This window comes from Phaethon lepturus, unplaced genomic scaffold, assembly GCF_000687285.1.
Source record: "Phaethon lepturus isolate BGI_N335 unplaced genomic scaffold, ASM68728v1 scaffold23510, whole genome shotgun sequence".
In the NCBI taxonomy this organism is placed as follows: domain Eukaryota; kingdom Metazoa; phylum Chordata; class Aves; order Phaethontiformes; family Phaethontidae; genus Phaethon; species Phaethon lepturus.
The window spans coordinates 8,315-20,557 of NW_010510120.1; the positions used below are offsets into that span (position 1 = coordinate 8,315).

At 40.9% G+C, this 12,243-nt stretch overlaps 1 protein-coding gene across 1 annotated transcript in view; it reads right to left on the reverse strand.

The window, feature by feature from the left end:
• Positions 1–724: 724 nt before the first annotated feature.
• The window catches only part of KIAA0895 (KIAA0895 ortholog), a gene marked incomplete at its 5' end in the record, with an annotated part of 20,343 nt that continues 8,824 nt past the window's right edge, over positions 725–12,243 (reverse strand). Inside the window, 5 exons of the mRNA XM_010296087.1 lie at positions 725–996; positions 5,551–5,648; positions 6,173–6,478; positions 7,676–7,808; positions 9,943–10,086. Of these exons, the coding sequence (XP_010294389.1) occupies positions 835–996; positions 5,551–5,648; positions 6,173–6,478; positions 7,676–7,808; positions 9,943–10,086 (843 nt within the window). The remainder of the gene's footprint in view (positions 997–5,550; positions 5,649–6,172; positions 6,479–7,675; positions 7,809–9,942; positions 10,087–12,243) is intronic.

Sequence of the window (12,243 nt, forward strand, 5' to 3'; positions counted from 1 at the left end):
TTTATTTAAAACACCTAACTCATGAAATCACAGTTCTGCCCGACCCTTCTTCCAAAACACTGCCATGTTGAGCTTCCTAGACATGCTATGCTTGCCCTCAAAGAAGAGAGACCCTTTCCAGAATTCAGCTTCCTGAAACATGTACTATACAGATGAAAGTGTGGAACAGTGTAACTTTTTGAGGGGATAAAGCAGGATGACTTTGCTACCTGCTTGCAGTCATTAAAACAGCAATACCTATCTTTTTTTTTTTTAATGCTAAATCTCCCAGTAAAAAAAAACAAAACCTTTTTATAGCATTACAGAGCTTTGATCCTATGGCACAAAGACCTGCTTCTGTGCACTGTTTTTAAACTTTCTTTTTCATTGCAACGATGAGCAAACGGGAACAAGTTACACAGATAGTGATGTAGCATAACCTACAGCAGTTCTATCACTATGAACTGTGAAAGTTATGATCAAAGACAGAGCAAACACAAGTGAACTAAGGAGGAATTTCTCTTCTTTCTCCTTTCCTCCACCTCTGCATCTGGGTGGGAAAAGGCAGTATATTGCAAAAGACAGTACCAAGCACTATACCTAGCGTACAAAACAGAGTAGATGATTGGACAGGTCACTAAGGAATGACCTAAGCCAAATTTAAAAAACCGCACAAACCTTTTAGAAAATAATCAGTATACAATCACAATGCAAAAGGAACATAGAGGTGCCTTTTCTGATTTCCACATATTCTGGCCACCCTTCTCTCCCACCCCACCCCTCATAAATCCATTTTTGCAAGCTCTGGGAAGTCCAGTTCTACATCCCTACAAAGTGAATGGTAGACTAATACTGTTAATTTATGAGATGCTGGAGCTCCTCATCAGTCAGCTCATTGACTTCCATGATCTTTTCCAAGTGCTCCATATACCGGGCATGGTCTTGCAAGAAGTGTGGTACCCTCATGTTCTCAATCACAGCTAGTCCTTTCAGGCGGTCCACATCCTCATATGAGATCTGTAAGGAAGGACATGGGTTAATTTAGTACTATAGTCCTGTTACTTCTCTGCTGCAGCTCTAAATTCTCTCTTGTGGGTGAGGAAAGAATTCAGAGAAGGGGGATTTAAAAGCTTGTGAGAATCCTTTGAAAACATGAATAACTATGCCTCAGTGCAAGATGCAAAAAAATGTAATTTTAGCAAATGCCTCTGTACTTCCTCATTCTGCTTTTGATTCAATCAGTGAGCAGACTCATAGGAACCTGAATGAGAATGACCTACAGCAGCTGCAGGAATAGAGAGGGAAAGGATGAAACGTGAGTCTTGGAGTCTCTTCTCAAAGAGGTGGAAAGATTGACATGAGAATGGAAAAAACACTGTGCCAAAGACTAACTAGAAAGGGAGTGTGGGACAGGCATGGCACGGGAAGCACGCAGGCTCTGGCTTTGGAAAGGCATGGTGCTAGCTGACCTGAGTGCTGATGTTTTCATATTGACTAGCAAATGTCCTTATGCAAAGCTAAATTAAAATGCACCTCTAGTAACTAACTATAGCATGGGCAAGCCTTAAGCATCCCAATTAATTTTTTTTCCCCATTCAATAGCAGGGCGGAGATTGGCTTTGCCTCTTGGCATCAGAGCCTTCTGGGTATAGGTGTGACACTTTCAAATGTTTTCCAGCTACTACAGGGCCTACTACTTTTTTTTTCTAACGGAAGCTGAGATTTTTCTCCATAGTCTTATGATTCTACAAACTAGGACTTCAAGTCTTGAGTGCACAGTAGCTCAAAGTTCTGTGAATGATGGTCCAGAAAGGATGAATGCTTTGGCTGTGCAATAGCTACACAAGCTGCACTGCAAGCACAGAACAGGACTCCTTGGGCAGCTATGCAGTGTGATGAAATTTATGTGGTTGCCGCATTGTCTACAAGCTGCGTGTTCTGGGCACCCTACAGACAGAAGCATATGTACTGGCAAAAACCACAAGCCTGGCTGTAAACGCTTACCAACTGGCACATCCTATTTCCTCACAGCAGGTTTGTGCCAGGTGGCTTGAGAGTGGAAGCCTGCTCCTTTCAACCTTTTTACCCCATGTTTCTTTCAAGGAGCTCAGCGCTGCACAGTCAGGATTCCCTGGAAACAGCCTACCCTCTTAGCAGGTGATGGTTTCTATTTGGAAAAGATTAAAGTGACCATGAATGATCCACCAATGTGTAAGGGGCATGGAGGGGCTCTGGAAAGACAGGATGGTGTCATCCAGATTACTAAACCTGTTCCATAGGGGCAGTCAGAGATAGGTGCATATCTCACTGATAATAGGAACAAAGTCCGCAAAGAGACTGAATTTGCATCTGAGTACACATGTGCTTTTCTAGCTGCAATGACAAGATGCATCCTGATTAAAAAAACGAACATACACCCATGCTCAGGCTTACTCAAGTCACTAAGATACTGCTGTGTGAAGATGGTGTGGCATTACAGCCGATTAACCTGTTTAGAAGTAGATAGAGAGGAGCTATACAAAATCATACCATCTCCTCTCAGTCTGGAGACACAGCACCAAATGAGATTAAATACTGACCTTCCCTCCTGTCCCAACTGAAAACTCTACCTCTTTTCTCCCAAAGGAAAAAAAAAGGATGATTTCCCCCTCATATTTATGTTCAGGGGTTTCTGTGAACTGCTGCAACCAAGAAACAAGTATCTGTGATCCAAGGTATGGTTTGAATGGGATGTTTGAATGGGATGTATTTCCCCAGTTCTTGCAATTGCTAAAAAATTACATAAGTGGACATCTTGAGGAGGTCAAAGACATAATCTCATCCTACTGTAGCAACAGGTTGTCTTCGTACCACATTGTACTAGGTAAAAAAGACTGAGGCTAAAACAGGCTTACTGAGGCTCTGTGTAATGTGTTCACATTCTTGGAAACACAATAGTAGGTGACGTTTTGCTGCTTTTGCTTTTTAAAACTCTGGTAGTTATGCTACACTGCAGTGCACCCAATATCTGCATTCTGTTTCTCTTTAATATTACTTGCATGTGATTACTACATGAATGTTTTGCAGTGCTTCCCATATTCGATTCTTTCCTGCAAAGTTTTAAAACTGGTCCTTCTAAAAAGCGTCTTTTCTCAGGCTTCAAGCTCTTTCCTCAGTCACTTTTAGGTATGCCACACAGCTTGCATGTGTTCTGTTTCCATGCACTGCGCTCTTCTACACTGTAAAAGTAATGCCAGAAGCATCAGGAAGGCATAGCTACCTCCATCAGCCAGATCTCTAGCAATCAAACGAGAAAAGAAGACACAGAAACTTCAGCACGGCTCTGTCATAAATACATTCGCATGAGAAAGCAGTGCTCTGATTTTACAGCTGTGAAACTACCTACTAAAGTACAGAAGCAATTTCTTGTCAGCAGTATAGTTGACTGCTTTAGTTTTCTATTAATTATGTTCATACCTTTATGGTATTTGTGATGAAAATATGCCCAAGGTAGGCATGCTGAGAAGGATGAGTTCACTTGTTACAATACAACACTGAGAATCTTCTAACGGCAATGAAAATTTTCACACTAAATGCTGGGCTTCCTTATGTTTTAATTCTGTGCTTTTTCTTCTAACCTGGAAGACATGCCAGCTGAGCTTAATGGTCCCTTTGGAACAACCTGATCCTCCTATTCCACCCTTAAATAAACAAACAAATCACCCTTTAGAGTGGTGATAAACTCGTAATAACCACAGACTAGATCTCAGTGCAAGTTTCGTATTTCTCTATGCTCACAGAACTTATATATGGAGTATATGGAGATATTAGAGCAGGCACAGTGAAGGGTCACTAAGATGATTAAAGCACTGGAGCATCTCTCCTACGAGGAAAGGCTGAGAGAGCTGGGACTGTTCAGCCTGGAGAAGAGAAGGCTCAGGGGGATCTTACCAGTGTGTATAAACACCTGATGGGAAGGAATGACAAGGGAGTTGGGCTCTTCTCAGCAGTGCCCACTGGCAGGGCAAGAGGCAGTGGGCACCAGTTAAAATGCACAAAATTCTGTCTGAGCACAAAACACTTTTTTATGGGGAGGGTGGTAAAACACTGTCAACAGGCTGCCCAGAGAGGTTGTGGAGTCTCCATCAGTGGCAATATTCAAAGCTCAACTGGACATGGTCTGGAGCAACCTGCTCTAGCTGATCCTGCTTAAGCATGGGAGTTGGACTAGACGATCTTAAGAGGTCCCTCCAGACCTCAACTGATCTGTGATGCTGAAACCAGGCACCACTCTTACACACAAATTTCCAGTTTGATTGCAGATGTGTGCAGCAAAAACATTCAGAGTAGACTTTTCTGATCTGTGATGCTGAAAGCAGGCACCGCTCTTATACACAAATTTCCAGTTTGATTGCAGATGTGTGCAGCAAAAACATTCAGAGTAGACTTTAAGATCCCTTTTATTATACTGCCAGAATTAAATTGCTTGTAGACCTTTAATGTGGATGCCTTGCCATGTGGATTATAGTGGAATCTGTAATTATATGAGGAATGACTTCTTATGTTTTTGAAGTGGCTTGACAATCCTGCAGACTCCCTGAAGAGAGAAAGGGATAAAGCAGCGCAAAAACTGTATGTGTTCAGGCGTTCAGCGGGCAGAGGCTGTGTGGAGTTAAGCAGGCATAAAGCAAAAGGAAGTTTCAGAGAATAAAGTTGCAGAGACTTATTTGAGAGTGCAATTTTATTTTCAGAGCTTTCTAACTTGGTTCAGTTGCCTAAATAGCTCTTCTCACCAATACAGATGTTTCTGACACTAAAGGCAAAACTTCTTAAATGTGGACCAAAACCCTCTATCATAATATGCCACTTCCCTTTATCACCCATTGATTGCCAAGTAGGCAGAAATGTTGGTATACCAGCTCTAAATGCAAGCATAATATTAATTTGAATCCCAGTTTATGTGAGTATGAACCCTGCTTTATGCACTGTGGAAATTTAGCAATCCAAGGATTTGATTCAGGAAGTGTGACAAAGTTTCTGCACTTCTTAGTATGATTTTGAGAATAAACAAGCAAATGACAGATAGAATGGACATAAAATATGTTCTCTGAATGTAGAAATACCATGTATTCTGGGGAGAAAAACCCACCCTAGTTTTTGAAAAACATCAGAGGTGCCATCAGTGAGAGAAATCTGAGACGAAAAACTCTTTGTGGTGGAAGGGGATGCGTTAGCATCAAATGGTTAATTTTGTTTTCTGCTAGGACCACCACCTTATCTAGCACCTCTCCCACTTGCCCAGGGCAGTCCATTGCACTGCAAGTCAGGTAGTACCCTGTAAAGGGAGGCAAGGGAAGTCTGAGAAATATGACCATAAAATCTTAATCTGATAAGTGAGAAGTGAAGAACAGCTGGTAGAAATTTTTAGGATCTCAAAATATTTGTAACTTGCACTGTGTAATACAAGGTGCTGTACAGAACAGGGATTTCTAGATCAAAGTAAAACATAGCACAATGACTCATAGCTCTGTACAGGCAGGCTTGCTGAAATGATAAAACTGTGTACCCTTTGGTAAGCATGAGTCCACTCACCTTTCCAAGGGCTGTCAGAAGATGGAAATCAATGGACTCTCTGTATCTCAGGATTCGGAGGATGCCATCCAAGTACACCTGATCCTTATTGAAACAGCCTAAAAGGAATCAAGATACATTGCACTCTGTCAGGGTTTGTTCACAGCATATTGTCAGAAGCCATTATGAGCAGAAAAAATTTTATTTTTAAAAACTAGATATTTATATCCCAGACTTCAAAAACTTTCCCAAAAACTAACTAGAAGGCTAAAACCACTAGCCAGAGAAATAAATCAAACACAGAAGATGGTGTCTGTAAATATCCACAGCAACATCACATGTCTTGTAATAAACATGAAAGGAGGTCAAACTGTGAGTATAAACTTTTTCATGGTTTTGCAATTTACATTTCCACTTCCAACAAAAAAACATCCATTACTGACTCAGTTTGAAAGTCTCATGGATGTGCATTTCCAGCCTTGTTTTCAATAGCAGAAATCGTGCTGCCTCATTTCAGAAAGTGTGGAGTCCCATTTCTCCCTTTTGCAAAAGTTTATACTGTGTGACATGATGAAGGAGCTCTGTGCATGTTCTGAAAACCTCCCTGAAGTACAAAAATAGTGAAGACAAACAGGGAACCCACCTGGCTGTGATGTGTCAGTCCACCCTCTCTTGGCTCGTACGCAGTAATCCCACCTAGTATTGGGGTCCTTCACAAATTTCCCCACATCCTGGAAAAGCTGACTGAAGGACATTTGGCTAGCCTGATACACTGTGTAGTAGAGCAGCGCAGCTCTCCAAAGAAAAGGGTCTTTGCGGAACAGAACACTGTGAATGCTCGCTAGCCCCTCTTCTGTAGGGTTGATTGGTTTTAACCCGTGCTTTCTACGTCCGTTCCAGTTGCACCAAGGCTGGCTGTTGTTGTTAAAACCCCGAAAATAATGAGTTCCTGAAAAGAAAGGAACATAGGATTTAGAACAGTAGCATCTAATGATTAAAAAAAAAAACAAATGGAAGGAGATGCCCACTTCAGAACTCTGAACTGGTAGGACTAGGCACTGGGAAAAAGGCCAACTTTAGCCTTGTCTACAACAGAGAATTTTGTCAGAGGTAGATACATGGTACAATTATTTACCTGCTGACTGCAAGTGGGACTCCTGAAAATGCCTAAGGAATACAAATGTCAGCAGGACTTGAGTTACCAAATCCATGGAAAGGAATTTTCAAAAATGTCTTACATGCTGAATGCCGCTAGCATAGGCTACGCATTATAGTGAACGGAAGGAAGGAGAATCAAAGTAAGTGGCAGAAATGTTGCCTCTTGAAGGTGATTAAGCAGCCCTACTGCAGCCTTGGAAGAGGCTATGTCCCCTTACAATATAAGTAAAGGTGGCTCAAGGCAACTGCAGGGCTTATTGTTCAGTTGAAATTCAGGCACTAGCCAAGTTTACCCAGTTTTGATGTACTTAATGAAAATAAATTCACTGCAGAGTTTGTAGAAATTTTCCACGGGGCTGGTCCAACCTTCTGTAATGCATAATCAAGGCAACCTTACACCTGTTTAGGGGTGGCTGGGTAAATTGTTCATAGCTAAAGCATACCTACATTTGCAATTACTGCAGCATAACAGAAGCAGATTTGTAAAGTGAAATGGCTGGTGCCAAGGTTGAACAGTTACACAATTTTTGTTGCCCTTTTTTTTTAGTCCAGGCTAGCTCTAAATTGCTCTCATGAGCAAAATGTCCCTGAGCAGCGACAGCATGGAAGGTATGCCCTGGAGCATAGTCTCTGGGCTAGCATCATCTGAAAGGATTACACTTTGACTGCTCCAAGATTCCTTTGGCACATGAACCTCAGTGCAGTAAGTGGGACTAGCTGGTAGACTCACTTCAAAAGCTTGCCTCCTGATCTGACCTAAAATGCTAATGTACATGAACCCTAGGAATCCTCAAGTGGATTATCTTCCTTTCCCTGCATGCTGCAGTGATAAATAGGTTTCTCCTTCCCTTTGGCACACCTACAGCATTGGTTCTTTAGACAGGGACGTTCCCTCCTTCTGTATATGTGCCTGGCCCATCATTGCAAAATAAGTAAGAATGCATGCAAGTACTCCCCTTTGCCTGAAGAAGTGATGTCATGCTCATACCGATTTCATGTCTCAGCATCCCTTCCAGCCAGTGCTCTCGCGCAGTGGAGATATTGATAGTGAGAGTGGGGCGGCCATTCACCACTGTCATTGAGGCTCGAGATAGCAGATCCTCTGTGAGATGGACCACAATCTGAAGGTGAGAGAGTTCAGGTAGCAATGAGCTGTCTTCTCACTTCTGTTCCTGCTTTCTCCTTTGGCCCTTCCATTATTTTATTTCTCTTTGGTCCCTTGCCCTTCACAACTCTTCCTTGCTACCAGCAATCACCTATGAGAGACACTTCTGACTCCACTGAGCTATTCTAGTCACCTGTGCTGCTGACAAAACCTCAGGCTTTAGTGGGACTCAGCATGAGGGTTAAGACAGACGGATATGAGACTGCAAAATTTAATATGGTAACACTGACTAGATTCGGGGGGGTGGGGAGCAATCATATGCAGAGTAAATTAGGGAAAATTCCATTTTTTTAATTGTGTCTAATTATCTTGGTGTTACTGAGAACATAAAAGTATTAGATAAGCACACAAAAATTGACTAGGTATCTATATACTTAACTGTCTAAAACCCTTTTAGTTGCAATTTTAAAGCCACATGAATGAGAGGGGGAAGAACTGTGTACTTTGTTTCCTGATACATGATGCAGACTTGAAATATTATTAAAATACTGGTATTTTGTTTTATACAGGAATGTAGTTCTTGTTTTCTGTTTTCTCTTGGAAAACGGGTAATCAAAGCAAAACCTGACAGAAAAGGAAATAAATGCATATTGATATATTCTGTTATTTGAGTTTGAAAAGACTTTTAAAACAAGTGACTAGGAGGGAGAAGGGAAACCCTCTTTGTTGAAGACTAAGCACCTTTCTCTCTTCATGTAATGCCTGAAGAAACAGTACTGCTCAGAAGAGTACAAGGGAGAGTACCTACAAGAGAGATAATTTTTTTTAACATCAGAGTTAACAAAACCCAGGGATCAAAGGTGTTAACATGACACTTCCCTGTATTCAAAATCCACCATTCAGCTTCAAGTTCAACAGCATACAATCAGTCCCATAAAACCCATATTTAAGATATAGGAAAGACAGGTAAATCCCAAAGTATTTGGATTTAAAGCACAGGCACCACTTAGCTTTATTAACATCTCTTCAACTGGAGAGAGTATTTTGATATTTTAGACAATACTAAGCATGACGTATTAACCTTATTTTTGCAGAAAAAGTAAAGCATTTCATTAAGAAGGACATGGGATGTTTGATGAGGGTGTAGGATCCTGCTTCCATGAAGACAAACCAAGACAAAAATGAACTCAAAGGGAGATAAAAGCACAGCAAAGGCCAAAAATATATTTTTTTTCCTGCTTGCTCTAAACTGTAGTTTTATAACCTCACCCTTAGAAACACAGGTAAAGTGTGGTATCAGTGTCAAACTACAGTGTCCCAAAAAGGTGTGATGAATTTAACAGTTTCTCCTAATAATATTATGTTTACTAATTAAACTTAGTTTTTGGGAAACTAATTTTTCTGTTTTGATCCCCCATCCCAGACTCCTTTTGCTCACTGCCAGTGATCTCATCCAGGTCTTGGACTGTGTCAGCTGGTGTTTTCATTTGGAATAATTCTCTTTTTATACATTCAATTTCATCTGACTCTTCCAAGCAATTCTATGTAACTCAGTCAAACTGGACTTTTCAAATCCTGAATATAGGAAGTAAGTTTTTTGCTCTAAAAAGTTAGATGGTTAAAGTCAGGAAAACCCAGCACTCAGTCCAACTCAACAAGCCAACCTCTTTCAGACGTTTTTATTCACTTATGTCACTTTCATTTGTGTTGTTTCTTATAAATCAGTCTCTTGGGCTGCTGCTTATTTTTCTTGGCCTTTTCTTAACTCTTTCCTTTGGTGTAAATAATTTGACACAAGAGAATGGATGGCAGAACTGATGAATAAATGGAAATGTGCTAGTCTCCAAGTAGCTGAAAAAAGGAGGGAAGGAAGGGTGTCGTTCTTGGGTACTCCCAAAAGAGGTGGATTGAAGAACAAACATATATGAATCAGGAAACAGGCTCAGAGAGATGGCTGAAGCATTCACAAGGAATTTCATCATTTCAATTGTTCAAAAATTAGACTGGGCACAGCCATGAGAAAAATATGATGTAAGGAATATTCTTGTAATTATAGAGGATAGGCCTCTCAAACCGTCTCTCAGGTCCATCCATGTGTAATTTCTAAGATCGACATAAATGTTTCTTTCCTGATCCAGTGTATGGCTCACCTCACCAAGACAGCCTTCTTTCACCATGTATTTCCTGACGTGATTCCAGATGCGACTTTTGGTCAGCAAGCTGCCTCCAGTGGCCTGTTCGAATTTTTCATAGCTTCCGTATTTCTGCAATGTCCGCTCCATAATGTTAATGGACTATAAAATACAAAAGCATAGAAAATATGAAAGCAGCGAGACCCCCGTGTCAGACTGGCATGTGTATTCTTTCTCTCCCTCTCAATCTCTCTCTTTTTTAATCCTTCTTCTTTTTTTAACTCATTGGGAGTCATTATCAAACTGTAGTCATTAGATACAGGCTGACATACTCTCTAAACCAACTAATACCACCTTCAGACATACACTAGTGCCAAAGTACTGAAAAAAGATTCTGATCAACTCATCTTGGACCCACATACATCAGCATGACACAGATGATTATCAGTGAGGTGAAATAATACCCATTTTCTCTTTAATCTTGGGCATGTTGTACAACTGCCTTGTAAATCAGACATAGCTCACAAGGGCATTTGCAGTTTAAGTTGTCAGCATGTTTCTTTTTATGGTTTTCCAAAAAATTTTACAAAGATCAACTATTACTGTCATCTCACTTAATTTCTCGGTATTTTCTAATTTAGGAATGCTGAACTATGATTCAGCAGATCTGTAACTACAATTTTAATGATAATTTCTACCAGAAATGTCCCCTTACGATGAAATCCTCTGTACCATGGGTGTCTGTTTCAGAAAGGAGGAGAGAGAACAGGAACTTTTTTCACAGAACTTTCATTGAAACCTTTCACTTAAATCACAATACTTCTTTATAATCCCCCAAAATGAAGGAGGCATGCTTCATTAGGCAAATAAAGTGGTGTCAACAATTCTCTTATGTATTGCTGCTAAAAGTCGTCCCTTGTGGGTGGAAAGGAAAGCATGATGCCTGTAACATGATCTGAACTCTGTATCTTGAACATGTTACTGGTGGGGTGTGAAATGCTCATCCCCGGTATCCTACTTCCCAACATGTCATTTCACACCCTTAAAAGAAAATGTGGTGTAGAATAACTTCTTGCCCAGCAATAGCCCAGCTACAGGGAATGGCTTTTTTCATAGATATGAGAACAGAAGCTCCTAAGAATCTCATAGAGAAAAAAATATTACTGGTATTACCTTAAAAAATTAATGTCCTTGCAAAGAAAATAACACTAACGATGAAGGTGGAAATCTTTCAGACTGAGTATCTTTTTACGTTGTACACTTATATCCATGCATGAAGCTGGTGACATGCTTGTTTCCAGCTATGTAGTTCTGACATTGGTCCACAAAAATAGGATTCATTTTGCATGTCTCATACCTACTAACAATCCTATTCTAATTTTTTCAAGTTGAAACTAAGCAATCCTGAGTAATTGCTACTGAAAGCCATAAATGCTAACTAGATGTATCCTTAAAGTCCTGTAGCTCTTTGATGAGAGAGAGAACACCTACCTGAATGCCAAAGAAATACTGCACCTACTGTTTAGTGTTTGTCTGCCTCTAATACTTGTTACTGAATTTGAAGGGCCTCCTGCTCAGACATGCATTTCTTTTTCAAGAACGAAGAAAGCAGCATAATTTACTACCTTAGCACAGATTAAAAAAAAAAACAACCAAAAAAAAAAGCATTAGCTTAAAGAAGGCTGTCTTTGCGGGGGTTAAACAATCTGGAAGCAAAGAATCTACCTCCTGTGTCTCACTGCTGTGATCTCTATTCCCACTGCACCTGAGTCTCCTCAGTAAGTTTTTATTTACGTGGGAGCAGAGGGCATGTGCTGGAGACCATTAATAGCAAATGGAAAAGTGAAGCATAAACAGAAATCTGTTATTGGTTATTCCAAGATCTATACCACCAGTCCTTCTTCAGGGACAGCCCAGCAGCACCACAATACGTTACTCACAGAACTTGGCCAAAAAGTCAGTGCGCGTGGCCTCACAAGAATGACTCCAGTAGAAACAGGCTCACCATAAAGCCACCCAGTGTTGTGACATGAGTGCTATCTCCTCTCACTGCCTCCTGTGCGGCCAAAACTCCCTAGCTGCCACGCTAACTCCAGCAGCAGTTTCAGGCTTGACAGGGATTAGCGACATTTGGCTGGTTCCCAGGATCTGGCCCATTTGGGCAGCCATGCCCCTGCACTTGCTGAAGCTAGCAAGAGTAAGAAGCAGATGTTATGGAGAAAGGCACCAACGAGAAACTCGTCTCTCCTTTTTCAAGTTTTCTTTATGAGATCAGGCGTCAGGATGTCTGAAGAGAGGTATCGTAAAAAGAGGAATGCC